This window comes from Pteropus medius, unplaced genomic scaffold (genome assembly GCF_902729225.1).
Source record: "Pteropus medius unplaced genomic scaffold, Ma_sr-lr_union100, whole genome shotgun sequence".
Lineage (NCBI taxonomy): Eukaryota > Metazoa > Chordata > Mammalia > Chiroptera > Pteropodidae > Pteropus > Pteropus medius.
The window spans coordinates 970,577-987,867 of NW_024342645.1; the positions used below are offsets into that span (position 1 = coordinate 970,577).

The 17,291-nt window shown below is 51.8% G+C and overlaps 1 protein-coding gene across 5 annotated transcripts in view; it reads right to left on the reverse strand.

The window, feature by feature from the left end:
* USP2 (ubiquitin specific peptidase 2) overlaps positions 1-17,241 on the reverse strand; it is a 25,517-nt gene extending 8,276 nt beyond the window's left edge. For 2 of the 5 annotated variants that reach the window (XM_039866656.1, XM_039866654.1), the window contains exons 1-3: positions 17,075-17,241; positions 8,538-9,355; positions 8,114-8,299 (exon numbers count right to left, since the gene is read on the reverse strand). In XM_039866656.1, coding sequence (XP_039722590.1) covers positions 8,114-8,299; positions 8,538-9,314 — 963 coding nt within the window. In that variant the 5' untranslated portion in view covers positions 9,315-9,355; positions 17,075-17,241. Of the gene's footprint in view, positions 1-62; positions 445-8,113; positions 8,300-8,537; positions 9,356-14,949; positions 15,111-17,074 lie in introns of those variants that run through there. The other 3 variants (XM_039866655.1, XM_039866657.1, XM_039866658.1) reach the window with 3 other exon arrangements.
* Positions 17,242-17,291: the final 50 nt, after the last annotated feature.

Below are 17,291 nucleotides of genomic sequence, written 5' to 3' on the forward strand. Positions count from 1 at the left end.
CCGGGAAGTAGGCAGAACCCCAGGCCCTCCGCGTGGGGGTGCCGGAAAGGGGCCCCGCGTACCTTGGCTTTGTTGAGCAGGAGCCCCACGAAGGTAGAAAGCAGCAGGGAAGGGGAGAGAGGGGAGCGCGGCCGCAGCTCCTTGGCGAGGGCGGGAAAAGGGCCGGCGGGGGGCTCCTCTGGCAGGGTCACGGTGTACGAGGTGCGCATGCTGGGGGGCGGGCGGCGGGCTCCGCCCCACGCCTAACGTTGGCAAAGGGGGCACGGGGGTGTACCGCGCGGTCCCACAGCCCGGACGCTAAGACCGGCGAAGTCGCCACAGGACACCGTCCGCCACGCCCGGCGGTAACCGCTACGGCGGACCAACCGCGCGCTCCTCCGCCTCAACCTCCCCGGCGCGCGCAGCCAACAGCCCGGTCGCCGGCTCTGCTGCCCTGGCGGACTGACAGCCCCGCAGGCGCCTCGGGCCCGTGACGTCAGCGCATGGGCGGAGCCTGCTCCGCCCCCTTCTCCGCCCAGTCCCCGGGAGCCTGCGGGGGATCCAGGAGAGGCCGCCTGGCTGTCCACCCCCGCGCCTCCCGTGGGTTGGGTACCAGCTCGGCCGCCCCCAGCCGCCAACTGGCCAGGCGAGCCCGTCGCAGAGGCCTGCAACCCCCTGGGTGGGCAGGACGGGAGGGCAATGACGTGGATGGACGTAGATGGGATAATGCTGAATGAAATAAGAAATCGTCTATAATGCCCGCAGACCGAGTGTCAGCCGGGCGAACTTCCCTTAAGGCAGCATGCAATTCCTAACTTTTGGGGGACTGCAGATTATCCTGAGAACTCGACGAAAGCTCTGTAGTCTCTTTGGGGAAAAATGCACTTACACACAAACTTTTGTACAACATTCAGTGGGGACTCAGGCCCTCTTGGAGCCCAGCATCCACACAGTCCATGAGGGTAGATGAGCCCACGTTAAGGAGATAGATTTCCAAGGCTTCTGGACTGAGTGTCCCTCCTCCCTCCAGTCTTAGCTTGGCATATTATTAAGAGAGGCAATACTCATATTTTATAAGGTCCAATAGGTTACTGTCCCTTTTGGCCCCAGGTAAGAACCTTTTCTGGCCTCTTCTCCATCTTTCATAGAATCTCAAATTTTGATTTGTTTTTGGGAGGTGGGGCTAAAGTAACACAATGGTGGGGAAATGGTGCTCAGCTGGTGGGGTGAGGGTATACTCTGACCCTAAGTGCAGCAGTGCCTGAAGATCAGATGTCTTTGTGTTTTATTTGGTGCTACCTCTGCCTCACCTATCAGGGACCCACATAGAATCTGCCTGGAGAAAGTATCTTGTTTGGAGGTTGCTATTTTTAGCCAGTATTTTTAGCATTTAAAAATACTCTGAGAGGCAGCAGTGTGAGCTGTTACTCATCTGTGGCCTCCTTCTGTTCCTCTTGGCATGCTCATCCCCACATGTACACTGCGCTGCACACATGACCACAGCCACATGGGGAATGTGTCCAGAACACATGTATGGCTGTACCCTAGCCCACCCACAAAACAGCAATTTAATGCTAATGAGGAGGGAGCATAGATAGCTGCCCCCATGTTTTCCAGAAGTAGTGGTGGGAGGAGTAGGTAGGAGGCAGGAGCTGCAGGGCCTTCTACTTGGTGATAAACGAGGGTCATTTTAGGAGGGGTGATCTCCACTGTCACAATCTTTGTCCACCTCCTGCTATGGCCAAACCTGGCCTCTGAACAAAACACAATGGCCTTTTTCTGTACATACACTTCTAACCACAGTCCTATACTGTCTGCAGCAAGCAATGCTTCCATTTGATCGCATCACTTTCCTGAAACACCTATAGCCACCTGACTCTTGCATCCAGTCCAGAAGCATCAGGTACCCTTGTCTCTGAGGTTGTCTGTCCATAGGCTCCTTCCATTGTCACCACCCTCTCTCTTTTCTGATCCCTGCCGCCAACCAACTTGCTCTTATTTCTCTGCTTCAGCACTAGCCTTCTCTCACTTAAAAAACAAAACTGTCACTGATTAAGTACTTACTAAATGCCAGGCACCGGTAAGTGCTTCAGATATATTATCCCAGTTAACTTCCATAACACAGTGATGTAGGAACTGTTATCTCTGTTTTATAGATGAAGAACCTTAAGATCTGAGAGTTCAAATGACTTGCCAGGACTAAAAAACTGGTAAATGACAGTGTGGGACTTTGAACTCAGACTTGTCCTATAGCAAAACCCATACTTTTAACAACTACTAGGAGATTTTGGAATGCCCTTCCAGCTCTCTACCAATTACCTCCTTATAAATTTTGCTCAACATTGTGTTTTCACCAAAGCCTTCTCTAATGAACTCCACCCAGCTCTAAACCGCCCGTTACTGCATACTCTTAGTCTGCTAGTATTCAGTTTATACTGTATTAATTTATCTTAATATATTTATCTTTGTTTTTTAAGTGTCTCTAAGACTTCTGTAAATGGTCTTAGATTGTATGTTGATTGTGCCACCACACCGAAACCTCCTCAAGGGCACAGTTGTGGGTTCTCTTAGGGGCTTCTTAATAAATGGTGATCTCATCTCTAACGGGGGCCAGAACAGGTTGTGCTGGGCATCCTGGAAATTCCACTGAGCCTCAAATAGTAAGGTGAGTCTGGTTTTGCATGAGTTAGGGTGCTGTAGGACTTGCTGTCCAACAGTAGCTCAGCCACGGGAGCTTTTGGCTTATCTCCCCATGACTTAGGCCAGTGATGTGAGTACTCCCACCCTAGGACATCATGGCATTCTGTCAGCATGCTCTCTTTTTCCTGGGATGCAGAAGGTGAGGGGCATTGCTGAGAAGAGGGAGGCCCAGATGGGGAAAGCTCTTTGAGAAGTCTGGGGGGAGGGGAAAGAATTCACGCAGGGTCATCCTGTCAAGCAGGTCTGACTGCTGTTGTACACAACCAAAAAAGAATTCTGGCTCATTTCTCAACTAGCCAAGCCCCTATGAGACCCTTTCTCTTCAGTGCCATATCATGAAGTGGGATGGATTAAAGACCCAGTTGGTCTCCTGTATCTGTGGGTTTCATTTCCACAGATTCAACCAAACTCAAATGGATAATATTTGAAAAAAAATCCCAGGAAGTTCAAGCAAAACTTGAATTTGCCTAGTGCCCAGCACATGAATGAAGTGATGTGTAGGCATACCCTGCTGCAGCCTATATGCAAATACAGGTTATGTGCAAATACTATACCATTTTATATAAGGGACTTGAACATTGGTGGAGTTTGGTATCTGAGGGGCTCCAGGAACCAATGTCCAGTGGATACGGAGGGATGACTGTAGTCTCCAGGGATCTGAATCTGGCTCTGGCTTCGTGACTCTCTGACTCCGATATACTGACCTGATCTGAGCACCATTCATTCTTGTAGCCTGAGATTGCCATTTCTCAGAGCCTGTGCTTGCCTTGCCTCCCCTGTAGGATAAGTACTTTTTCTTCACCTCAAATCCTTCCTGGCATGGATGGAGTATAAATAAATTAAACTCAGAATTAGCTCTGTGAGGGCAGGACTGAGAGTATTTTGCTTTCTAAGATCTTAGTGGGAAGCTTGGTCCGCGGTGTGGAAACACTGTGCAAGCCCAGGCAAATGCCTCAAGCCAGTGGCCCTGCTCCCAGTACACAGCTGTTATTACCACTGCAAACGGAAAGACTGGTGGCCTGACTGACTGGTTGAACTGGTAAGGGTTCAGAGTCCTTGTTGGGGGCTGGGCTTTCAGCCCACAAGTGCCCTTGGGGAGGGAGGGCTGGTAGGAAGCTCTGCTTCTCTGTATCAATCTTACCCTATGAGGCCAAAAGCTCTGTATTCTTTGGAGCCTCAGGACAGTCCGGCCTGAACCAGCTGGATTCCAGAGGCCCACACACTTCCTTCTCTTGCTTATACCTCTGTTCAGGGCACCAGTTTTATGTATCCATTAAGGTGAGGGTCACTTGTGTAGCTCTGGGCCCTGAAAATGATGTTCATTTCTAGAGCTGATGGTCAGTGGAACGTCTCTGCCGGGGCAGGGAACATTTTGCCAGACTTAGATTAACTTACACGTTGCTGAGTACCACCCCAACACCATGTTAACTCATGAAGACATCCTGGAGTAGGGGTGGAGGAGGAAGCAGAGAGGATGGTGCTGGGCACTGATTGAGAAACTGAGCCTGGGTAAGGCAGCACCAAGGCCAACAGCCAGGACACAGCCCATAGCCAGGCTTCAAGAGACAGAGACATCAGTGTCTTGATGACTCTAATCACAAACCATAAACCAACTGCCCTCCTTCTCTCAGCAGCTGATAGTGGTCCTGGCCATGGGACCCCTCTGGCTTAAGGTGTCCTCTGAGTGACCTTCTCATGCTGTTAGCACAGATTCAAGCCCTCAGGAAGTACAGCTTTCTTAGTGTGGCTGACTGGGTGAGGACAGGCCCCAAGGTCTCAGGCAGCTAAGCTGGACAAACAGGACAGCAGAGTTGTTGTTCAGAGTGGCTGAGTAAATAGTGAGAAGGCAAGGGATGAAAGAGGAAGGTCATACTTCTCACCCAGGAGCTCTAGGGCAGCCCCGTCATCCTTAACTTGTCCACCCCCTCCCCACCTCACGGCAGCAGTCAAGTCCAAAGTCCCACCCAAGAGAAAAGTTATATGACCTCAGCTTATATAATCTCCCTGTCACTGACCAGCTGGAAACCAAGGCTTCAAGAGATGAGTCAGCAGCCCCAGGGGCAAATAGGACCCAGGTACTCTAGGTTCTCAGACCTTTTGCTCCCAGAGCAGGCCCCAGAGCAGAGGGCAAGGGTGTGGAAGAGACTGTGTGCGGAGAATGGGCTGGGCCAGGCTCTAAGCCTCAGTTCCTGGCATTGCATCTGAGCAGCAGGTGCCTGGCCTGGAGATTGTTCTCTGGAGGACTGACCCCTAACTCTTCTTTGGGAGAGAGGAGAGGGTGGCCTAGGCAGGGCAGGGAGAAGGTAAGGCTGAGGCTGGCAGGCAGAATGCCAGGGCTGGGGAGGGAGCGGCTGGAAGGGGTGGAGTGGAGGAGGATTAGGATGGATTGTAGGGGTTAAAGCATTGCCCTGGCAGGGCTCAGTGGGAACAGCTTGTCCTTCCATAGGCTAGGGGAACAGGAGAGGTGGGGCAGAGTGGGGACATGACCAGGTTGGGTACTTGGGCTCCTGGTTCTCTGCAGGGCCAACTCACCTGGCTTGGAGTCTCCACTGGGAGTAGTGAAAGCTTTTTTGTTATATACCAGTTCTGAACCATCACATCCCTCCTCTACAATCTGTCTGCATTTTAAACAGAAAGTAGAGCCTGGGGCAGCCCTCATTTATCCTAGGCTGAGCTGCATCCTGGGGGACCAGCACTTTATTGGCGCTTCTGCAAGCATGGAAGGTTATTCAGAATTCATGTCTCCTCCTTCACCAGTTCTGTGTTTAGCTGAGTCTGTGATATTCCAAGTTCATGTTGCCTGTTATTGTTAATGAGGGGAATGAGTCTGGTTAGAACTGTTCTGTGCCCTGGCTGGGGCCTGCTTTTGACCTCTGTTTATGAATGCCAACTGTAGTTCAAGTGATCTGTTCCAGGGGCCTCAGAGGTGTCAGATCAGGCTTGATCTTGCCAAAGGAGCACTTTCTTACCTTTGTTCCTCCCAAGGCTGCTCCCCTCCCGACTCTAGTCAGCTGCCAAACGCCCCTTTTCTGTCATCTTTTCCACCTTAAGTTTACACAGACTCTTCCATAGCATTGTACTGGCTTCAGATTCTTCTACATCCATTATTTGCTTTGAGCCTTATGACATCCCTATGAGATGGGCAGGGCAAATATGACCATTCCTTTTTATGGATGGTCATATAGGAAACAGAGCTCAGATGAGAAGTGTCCAAGGTTAAAGAGGCAAACCGTTCCTTCTGGTGGTCACAGCAGCCCATCCCAGCTGCAGAAGACCTCTCCCTTTCCCATCACCTATGACACTTAAAAACATCGAGGGCTGCCTTCTATTGCAGCTATTTTAAGAACTTATTTCCCCAAGTTAATTGTGAATGCACTGAGGGCAAGGATCAGGTGCACATATCTCTTGCTTCCCAAAGCACCTGGGAGGGTGCAAGGAGGACAAACATTCATTGAGTACCTACTTCATGCCAGGCCCTTACACACACAACCTTCAATTCCTCATGATAATCTATGAAGTGGGAATTCTGATCACTCTTGTTTTACAGAGGAAACAGGTTCAGAAGTTAAAGAACTCCTCTGAGGTTATACTGTTAGTAAGCTGAGCTCTGTAAATGAATGAACGAGAAGGTAAGATCCCCAAATGCAGCTGTAAAAAGAAACTACCCAGTTTTAGAAAGAAGTGGTCCATGCCCCATGAGCAGGATTGTTCTCACTTTAGCAAGACCTAGTCAGCTCCAGATGAGAGTGCTGAGGAGAGAGGGGGTGAGGTTAAATCAGGGTCTTACACCATTGACCTATTAGGGGTCTTTCCCAGTTGGCAATATGTGAGTGTGAGCTCAGAGTGGAACACTAAATTAATTGTAGGGTGTTATTGGCATTACTTAAGTGTACTGTGAGCTGTTTCTGGAAGGAAAGGAAGGATGTTAGGGTGGCTAAGTGTGCCCCAGGGTGATCTGCCATTCCTCCGAGGTCCTTTCTCAAAATTCCCCTCACCCTGCCTCTGGGAGTGGGGTTGCGGGTGGGACCTGGGTATCCACTTTGAGTGGAGTGGAGGGCAACGGACTCCAGGGAGGTTCAGGATATGTCTGTTAGAAGGAGGCAGAGTCCCATTGTATGCTACCCAGGAAAGGTGGAGACCTTGCTCTCTCATGATTGGGGCTGAGGGTGGGTCTGCACTTGATTTGTGGAGAGGAGGTTTTCAACCCTTAGCGTGCTTATTACCTGAAGAGCTTGTGAAAAGGGCAGATTCCCAGGCACTATCTCTAGAGTGTTTGATTCACAGGATCTGGGTGGGGCCCAAGTGATTCTGATGCAGGTGATTCCGATACAGGAGGTCTGCAGATCCACTTTGAGGAATCAGAAGCCTCTAGGATCTAAGCCCCTCCACTGAGAACCATCTTCTAATTTTCCCCGAGATGAGCAACACCAGACATGCCCAAGTGAATTATACTCCAATACAAGCACATGTTCCTCAGAAAACACGATCTCTCTCCCAGGCCACCTGTGTTGTTTCCCACTCATCTTCTACACTAGCCCTCCAGTGTAGTAGCCAACCCTGCCCTGCCAGGGTCTGAATGTCCTGGCAGGCACTAGCTTTTTTTTTTTTATCTCTCATGGCACTTCACAGATGGCCCACCAAGGCCAAGACTCTCTAGGTAATGTTATCAAAGTCGTCCTCTCAAGACCCTTTAGTTATGCCAAGCTTCAAGGTCTATGACCCAAAGCCCCACCCCTGTTCTGCACCCTTGCTCCATTTATCTGGACAAGCCCCCTAAGCAGCATTTCTTGCTGTGACGTAGCTATTGTTTCAAAAAGGCACATGTTCTAGGAGTAGGGGAAGGGCTTATAAGGTAACAGAGACACAACACTTAACTCTCCTGCCCATATGCTTGCCTGTCTATCTGTCCATCCACCCATCCATCTACTCCACTCACCATCCACACATGCAATTAGCAGATCAGCTGAGCTCTGCACTGCTCTAGGCACATGGTAAGGGATCTAGAGATATGCTTTCTTTCTCATCCTCTGAGCATTAGCCACCTAATGGGTCACTAACAGCTACAGAAAAGGCAGAATGTAGTCTGTGCCCTAGGAGAGGTGTGTTCAGGGATTAGATGCGAGTGAGACCAGCCAGCCTTTGCTCAGCAGAGCCTCTTCCCTCATTTTAAGCCCAGGCAGGACTGGAATATAGAGGTACTGGAATATAGAGGTACTGGATTGTCTAAAGACCTAGACAAGTTTCTCCACCACTTTCTCCAAAGACACATGATAAGGACTGCTGTCCTGGCATCCTGGTCCTGATCCAGTTAGTGTCATAAGAGAGTACCTCTTCCCCAATGACTAGGCCCAAAGGCTAAGCTAGGTCTCCAGGCTGGGAAGCGAAAGCCTGAGCAGGAGGAGAGATGCAACCAGAGCACAGAGGCCTCTCTTACCACAGAGAACACTGGTGGTCTGGGGGCCTCAGCATCCAGTCCAGGATGAGGCAGGGCCTGCATGGGACCCTGGCATGTTGAGTGGAAAAGTAGAGGGTAGGAATCGTAGTGCATGTGGGTGTAACTGTACATTTCCGGGAGTGCTGTTGGACCATCGTCGAGTGTACAGGTCCTGAAGTGGGTTTCCTGGGGAGAGTGGGAGAGCTTCTGAACAGGACAGTGAGCCACGAGGGCACCAGATATGCCTAGATGACTTCCCTGGCTTGTCGGCACTAGGGCTGCAGGAGCAGTTGCCAAGAGATTTGGGAAGAAAACCTCCACCTTCGATCATTAGTCGAGTTGGGAGTCTTTCCCTCAACCTGGCTCTTCTATATCAGTGGTTGCCTCCCCAGCCCATCACCGGGTCCCCAAGAGGCAAACTCACCATAGTTTCTCGCCCTGGGGAGCTGGAGCGGCTGGGCCCAGGTGCCTGGCCCTTACTCTTCTCCCACAGAGTGTAACGGCCACTGGGTCGGTAGGTGGGGCTGAGGACTTCAGGGACTCGTGAGGGAGGGGTCTGGGTGGGCACCTGTGGTGTGCTCCCCTTGCGAGCATAGTTCTCCAGATAGTTGGCCAGGTATTCGGAGCGGCTGGCTGCCTGGTAGAGCCCCTGCAGGGCGCACAGCTCCTTGCGTGTGCGGGCCAGCATGGGGCTACGGCCCAGGTTCCCAGGGTCTATCCGGTAGTTATCTGAGGTCCGCAGGCTGGAGAAATCCCTGGCCAGGTCTAATTGACTGTTCGACCTCTTCTGGGTCAGGGTTACCCCCTGATCACGAGCACTCATGGGCAGGTAGCTGAGGGAATTGTTGGTTACTCCATAAGGGAATCCACTGCCCCCGCTGAGTCCACTCCCTGAAGGCCGCTCAGTGCCCCGAGTCTGGCTCTCTGCCCGCTTACCACCCCCGGTGATGTCTGGTCTCAGCAGGGAGCGGCCCCTGTCATAGTCCAGGATGGAGGAGGGGCCATAGGTACGGGGACAGGTGAGGAAGCTGGTTGGGGGGCCTGGCTTGAAACCAAGCTTCTCCTTCTCCAGGAAGGAGGCAGCCAGGTTGGCCCCGTAGGAAGAGGGAGTGTAGGTGCCATAGCCTGATTTGGCATAAGGGGCATCTGTGTAGCGGGCCGATTCTGTGTAGCGCTTCAGGGTGGAGGAGAGCTGGGACATCCTTCAGGGCTGCACTCAGTGGGGCCTGGGAGCCTCATGGGCTGAAAGACAAGGAAAGCAGTTGTCAGAGGGCCTTGTCAGGTGTCAGGCTCCCACTGTACCTGCTCTTCATCCCCAGTTGGCCAGAACCTTAGATCTCAACAGTCCACTTCCACAAGAGGTTGGCCTGCCACTGAGAAATAAGCCTATGCATGTGCATGCACGCATGTGCACACAGGTCTGCACTCACACATTCATCACACCTCTGCGAGAGCACAGAGGTTACTGGCTCTTATGACACAGGGCAGTCAATCTCAGCATATCCTGGCCTCTTTGAGTGCTCTACTCAAAGACCCAAACATGAAAGCAGGGACTGCCCACCCTCTGCAGCCCTCCAAGCCTCACGTAGTGTTCCAACCCAGATCCCACCAGCTTCCTCTCCTCAGCTTCTGCAGAAACTCCTGAGCTGGAGGGATGCCACCGCCCTCACCCTCTGGACTGAGAACAGTGGAGAGTTCAAGAGTTAAGACTGTTTCCCTCCCTCCTGACTGTGCGAGCTGGAGTGGATCAGCTTCCTGGTGAAGAAAAAGAGGCTCATTAGAGGAAATAATGGGGGCTGGGAGGAGGCGGTGGTGAGTGAGCATGTGGCTGAGAGGGGGCTTGGTCTCTAGACCCCAAAGGAGAGTCCTTCCCTGGACATGGTCACCTGCTGTGGGGGTACGGATAGGGATCTTTGCGTGGTAGTGTGGTAGAACCCACTCTCTTCACTGGGTTGTGTTTTGTTCTAAGTAGAGTTAGGGTCTGTGCCCTTCCAGGAGTTCCCCTACTAACATCCATCCCCAACTGCTCATGGGGATAATGACTTGTGCAAAGGGGGCCCCCTAGAGGCTAAAATCCTGAACTGCAGGAAGCACTCCCTGTACTTAACTCCCAGTCTTTACCTCTGGGGTGGGTCTGGTGAAGGAACACAGAATCTCAGAATTAAGGAGTTTTGAGGGCTCTAAAGGGTCATCCATTTTAACCTCTCTGTTGTACAGATGGAAAAAGTGACGCTAATTTGTCCAAGGTCACACATTTGCAAAGCTGGGATTGGAATCCAGGTCTTTCAGATTTCTAGCCCAATGCTCTTTCCACTTTACCTTGATTCACCCCTTCTCATCAAATTTAGGCTCACTTGGTGACCTATAAAGTCCCTCCATTACTCTAAATTCAGAGGTTTTATTTACAATGGAGCTGGAGAGCAAAGGTGCTTTGGAAAGAGTAGCAAGTGGGATCAGGCCCCTTTCCTGAGGGCCATCAGGGGCTCTTGGGAGATTTCGGGGGTGGGAGGGCAGAGTCATCCACAACTCTCAGAGTAGTGTGTACAGGGGCTGGTTTTGACCCTCTCTGTGATTGACTAACTGGATGATTTTGCCCTAGTCATTTAACCATTTTGAGCCCCAATTTCTTCACCTGTAAAGTGAGTATAATCATCATCATGATTCCTATTTCATAGAGCTGTTTTGAGGAATAAATGAGATAATAACGTGTGAAAACCTTCAACACTGACAGTAGTTATTATCTCTTCCCTGGCTCCTGCTGCCCAGCTCGTCCCTTTGTAGGCCTGTAATATTATCAGAGCTGGCTATCTCCTGGCCTTGGCGGCCTCTGACCTCAGCTCTGAGCACCAAGGCTTCCCCCAGCAACCCCCAGTGAGGTGAGCCCCCAGTGAGAAGAGCCCCCAGTGAGATGAATGGATGAGCAGGCAGTGGCCAGTCTAGCTATTTAGCAGTTAGTGGCTTGGGCAACCCACAGCTATCCCCAGGCTGGTTGGCCAGCTCATTAGGGCAGAGAGGAGCTGGTGCCAAGCCTCAAATGCTGAGGGCTTGGCAGAGAGCACTAGAAACTTAGTCCATGCAATTTTCAGTACAGGCTGGCATCAGAAAAACCTAGTCCACATTTATAGTCCACTCTTTCCTACCTGGCCTGGGGACGCCCTACCTTTGTGTGTACTCCCTTGTCCACTGCGCTTCCACCTCCAGCACAACTTTCACCCCTTTCTAAGAAAAGGTAGCTGTAGGAAGACCTCATTCAGGGTTGAGGGGAACCACAATCTTTCCTCCCATTCGTTTAACTTTCTAAGGTGTGGACAAGAGAGTGAAGCCTGAGGGTGGCCGGGGGAGACACAGAAGCACAGGGGGCTGGGGCTGGGACCAGTCCTGCTCTCTTTCACTATTGATGAGAACTCCATCAATAATTCAAAGTCAAAGAGACTCCAGGTCTCAGGAGCTGGGCTCTGGGACACTGGGCAGCCAATCAGATACGACCCTCCACCCCCACCAGGGCATGAGCTCAGAACTCCTCCCTAGACTCTCTCTCCCTCTCTCCCACACTAAGGCTCCCAGGAATTGGTATTCTGCAGGCAGTGCCTCAAGCTTGTGATCTCTCTTGGCCCTAATGATGCAGAAGTGCAGGGGCCATACAAGGCGTAGCCTGGATAGGGAAGGCCGGCCCTGGGGCAGCTGATAAGTAGCCCTGGGAAGGGTCAGGGACTGGAGATGGAGTCATACCTTTTGGCCCAGAGTCTTAGGAGGGCTCCTAAATCCTTGCTTTCCTGTCTGTTCCAATCTGGCAGGTAACTGACAGATGGCCCCCCCCTCCCCGGAGTAGCCCTGGGTGGGTGAGTGGGGAAGTGTGTTATGCTATTACTAACAGTGCCTTGGAAGCTGCTTCTCAGCACTGACCTCTGGCTTACAGTTCCCATGTCTGGGGAGAGAATCCCTACTGGGGCTGAGGTCTTGAGCATGCCTTTCCCATTCCCCAGTCCTCCAGTTTCACTCTTGAGAAAAGTGCTAGTATTTTCCAGGTGAGCAGGCACCTTGGGTTGGTGCCCCTTGGCATTACCTGGCAGGGATGACCCAGAAAGCTTCAGAATGCACCATGGGTGGGAGAGTGGGCCAGGGCCCTGGCCTTTGCCTTGTTGCACAAGACAGGGACAGGATGAACACTCACATGGCTGCGGGTCTCCTTGAGTCTCTCCGTTGCCACAGGAACAGCCTGAACTGAATGGCCCTTTCATGGGGCAGTGGGAGGCAAGCCGATTGGCTGGGATCCCCCTACCTCCTCCCTGCCCAGTGCAGGGGTGGGGGGGGGTGGGGAGTGGGGCCCTGATGCCTGGCTCCTTTTCATTGTTTACCCAGAGCTGGCAAGTGCAGGCATGTGACTGACTCCAGGGGGCACCTCCCCAGGTGCTGTCACCTCAGACAACAGGGGCCGTCCACCTGCCAAGCTCCTCCTCCATATCATCTTCAGAGGTGCCTCCACTCTTTTTTGCTCTTGCCAGAGTTTCCCCTCATTTTTCTCAATTTCCCCCTCTTGGGTCAGGCAGCAGCATTCCTCTGCACAGAGTATTCAGCTTCCTGGTAGGACATGTGAGTGAAGCACAATCACCCTGGCCAGCAGGTATTGAACACCTCTGGACTAGGTACCACGCTGAATGCTTCACATGCAGCCCTAACTCCAGCACTCAGACAGCCCTCGCCACATGCCTGGTGCTCTTCTAAGTGCGCTCATACAGAGTGTTCCCAAAGTCTCAGTGCAGTTTTTAACTTTAATTCTTTTTGGAAGAATAAATGCCTTAAGCTTACAAACATCATTTGAAGTTTTAATTTTTCACATTAAATTGAAATTAAAAATATTTTTATTCCAAATTTAAAAACTAGACAAGAAATTTAAATAATGAAACATCCAAATGAAGCATTTAGCATTCATATTTCTGAAGTTATTAAAGCTTAAAATTGCACTAAGACTTCTGGGACACTGTGATTAACTCATTTAATCCTCACAACTGCTCTAAGCAGTAGGTGCTATTATTATGCCCATTTGCAGATAAGGAAACGAGGGTTTGTGGAAGTGATGTGGATTTCCCAAGGTCATGATGGGAAGAGTGGCAGAGCTGTGTTCTGTCTTCTAACAGCCACCCTGAAGCCAAGCCTCCCACTTCATACTATCTTGACCTCTCCCTGAGGTGTAGTGTTGGGGCATCCAGGCATCACTGTCTAGGCAACAGCATGGCAAGTACAGACTTCTGTAGGAGCACTCCTTCCGAGTTTCCACTGCAGGGGAATGAAAGCGAAGCTAGGTGCAACCTGAGCCCCAGAACAATACTGATCAGCTGAGAGATGGCCCAGGAGGCCTCCATTTCATCTGTGGTGCCAAGCTCCTGCGTGCCCCCTGGCACTAGTGTCTAGCTCCAGCCAGGGCCCTTGGCCTGAGGCCTGGTTATGGACATAGCTTCCAGCTTCCTACCCTTGGTGCAGCTCGGCTAGCTCCACAAGGTACCCAGGCTGGGTGAGTCAAGGGTTAAAATGAACCCTGTCCCCCTAGGGAAGCCAACCCTCTTACAATCAGCCACTGTCATTTCCTATTGCTCATGTGAAAGGCTCCCTAACCTGCCCAGCCAGGGGAGGGACTTGCTCCCCAGGAATCCCAGGCACTCCTGGCCCCCAGGGTAGGGGATGGGTAATGTTCCACATCCCAGCAGCCTTCCTGGCTCCTCTCTGCCCAGGTCGGCTCTGCTTTCTGGGGTGAAGGCATGCCAGCTTCTGTCGCTTTGCCATTTCCTGGATAGAAAGTCTCTAGGTGGTTTTCAGAGGCATGCCTCAATAGGATTCAGTCCCTTCCCTCATGCCCAGATGTCCAGGACAGGTGAGTGGAGGAGAACCAGCCAGTCCTGTCAGGTACTTGGGAACCTTCACAGTGGTGATGTCAGAGCTTCCCACAGCCACTTGCCAACAATGAAGGAAAAAGGCACTGCTGATGTGCTGATCTGAAGGGCAAAGTGGGCTGAGAGAGGGACCCTGTCTCCCTTTATCTACACTCTCCAACCCTCACTCTCAGCTGCTCAGGCACTGTCTGGGCACACGTGTCAGCTCCAGGGTTGAGGGATGTCCCGGCAGGTGTGGAGGATGCAGGTAGAGTGGAGGATTGTGGGCGGAGCAGGATATTTGTCCTCACATAGTCTAAGAGTTTGTCTAGGAGCCTCAGCCTGCCTCCTCCCCTCCAACCTGTCACTAGTACCTCGATTTCTCATGAGTACCTCGATTTCTCATGGGCTGGCACCCACTGACCCATCAGTTTTGTGCCTAATTGTTTTGCATGCCTTGGCTGGGGGCTCATCCAAGGGAATTTGGATCCATCTCTGTCTTGCTCCTAGTAGTTGCCCAAGGGCTGGGAGAGGGGCAGGAGAAGAGGTAAAATAGATTGGAGATTAGAGCAAGAATCCTGACTGGTAGAAAAGAAGTGAGTGGGTAGGCCCAGGGTAGTGTGTCTATTGGGTGCTTCTTGGTTTCAGGTTGGGAGGGGGTAGGTATCTCTACACTGCCAAGAAAAGGCAATGAAATGGGCCCCGAGGCAGTGCTGGAATCCTTAAATTCCCTTTTCCAGCCACCTCTGTCCAGGCACTCTTCTGGCGCCCCCTCTCCAGAGAAGAGTGGCTTTCTCCCTCTCCTCCAGGACTTCATCTTTCTTCTGTCCTTGGGCCTGAGCCTTCCTTCTTGCCCACAGCACCCATTGGACCTGACGGGGCAACCTCTCAATTGTTCCACTAAACAGACAGTCCAGGGCCCTCTGTTCACTGGCACTGTGAAGCTCAGATACTAACGGAGCAGCTACTGACCTGTGTCCAGGGGCAATGAACAGGATCTGGGGGCTTCTCCTTCCCCAGCAGGGCCAGAAGCGCAGTGGAGAGGCAGTGGTGAGCTGGAAGGCTGGAGTCTGACTCTGGGCTGGGTAATCCGGATCTCAGGTTACTGACTCTGATATATATAGTATCTTATCTGACCTCACAGAGATGGCTGGCTCAACTCACTTGCATTCCAAACCCGAGGAGAATTAAAGGGACAGTGACAGGCCCTTCCTCAAGGGGCTGCCCTGATGGGATGATGCCAGGTAAGGAGATCCTAGAGAACCCTTTGAATGGGGACATTTTGAAGTGGAACAGAGGGAGGATCCTAGGGGAAACAACTGGGAAGAGGGTAGAGGGACAAGGCTGGAATTGAGGAAAAATATGGAGAAGGAGATATCAGTCACAGAATTAAAGAAGGCACAGTGCTAATCCAATTCCTTTACTTTTGAGATGGAGAAGACATCGAGATGGACAGCAGGTTGCTCAAGGGCACACAAATCATGGGAGGCAGTGGGGGACCAGCTCTCAGGTTTCTAGTCCGAACTCTTTTATAATGGACTTCTAGGCCTGGGCTTGTATTCTAGTTCTTTCCCTTTTATTGGCTCTGAAACAGTAAGCAAATTACTTAGGCTGTCTGAACCTTAATTATTTAATTTGAACAACAGTAATAGATATAAACTCTATACCTCACGGTTGTGAGGATTAAATTAAATAATGTTTATAAATTTCCTGGCATGTAGCGATAATTATTATTATATTGAATACTTCCACTTATTATAATTAGTGGTAGTATTTGTAGTAGCACCTTCCAGGTAAACATTCTTAGGGAGAAAAGGGCTTCTGGTCTACCCCTCGTAGTGCCCTGTTCTTATTCCAGACAACAGCTCCCTGCTTTTCTGAGCTAGTCCATGTCCCGTAATCGGCAAGGGCAAATGAGATGTGCTACATTCCCAGCTGTCTAGCCCACTCAGCTGAGAAGGGCCAGGCCCATTTAGGCTCCTTTCCCGTTTGCCTAGAATAATATAGCAAGTGTGGCTTCTCCCAGCCTACCAGGAGAAAGCCTGGCTGCTTTGGGGTGGCTCCACTCTACCTGTAGAAGTGCTCAAGATTCCAGGGCCACAGAACTGGGCTGGACAGGGTCACAGGAGGAAGGAGAAGGATTCTTAACCTCTCAGGTCTTGGTGCACTTGTTGGCTCCCAGTCTTTTTCTCTATGGCTCTCCCTGTAGACGGAGAGTCCCCAAGATAGTGTCTCCACCCTGTCTCAGCAGAGGCTACTGACTAAGCTTGTGTCCTGATGATGCACTTCAGAGGACGCCCTTGTCCCTGGTCCTCATTCCAGGGCTTGTGATGACTCCAGTTTGGCATGCATCTACAACATCAAAGGAGTGGGGGATGCCCCAACCCCAGCACAACCAGCTCTCCTTCCTTCCACTTTAGGGGGTCTAACTTGGGGGACCTTTTCATGCCCATGCCTGGGGAAGTGAGCATCAGCTCAATCTCCAACTCAGCCCATTCCAAAAGCAGCCAGGTCAGGAAGATGTTCCTTCCTCAGAGGACAGCTAGAATGGGTTGGCTAGGGCTTCCCTTGGCTCAATCACTTGCCTTGGAGCACCGCGCCTCCTTCTGGTTTGGGATTGGTGAGATTTTCAAAGATGCCTCTTTCTGATTTGGGATTGGTGGAAAATCTCCCCTTCCACCTGACTACTGTACCCCTTTGACAAACTGACCAGCGGTAGCTGCCCCTGGGAGCTTTAAGAGGAGAGAGTGAGTGAGCTGCACGCACATGTGAGGAAGGGGTTGTTAGTGTCTAGACTCATGCCACACTCATGCCATATCCCACATAGGACACAGAGACCTGGACCTGCCAAAGCAGCATTTCCTTAGAACACATTGATCAGCACACAGATGGTTCTTCCTGGCATCCTAGGCTGTCAGCTGGCAGGCCCCCATACACAACTGGCATCCGCAGCTGGAGCTCCTCCGCGCAGCTGGCATTCGCCCTCCATTTCTAGTGCCCATTCTGCCCAGGCTGTCGTGGATACCTTACTTTTTGAGCCTCAAACGGCACTGACCTCCGCGTCCCTCCTCCCCAGCCTCCGACAGGTGGCACGTACCTGCTTCTTGGAGGTTGGACGAGTCGAGCCGGGCACAAGCATGGAGCTGCGGGTGAGTCCCAGCTGGTACTGGCGCGGCGCAGTGAGCAGCAGCTGACGCAGAGGGCTCCCTGGCCTCGGCTCCTGCCCGCCTCTCCCCCACCTCCGCCGGGGGCCCAGAAAGGACCTCCCCGGGAAATCGGCGCCACCTAGTGGGCTTCCCGGGCAGGCAAAGCCA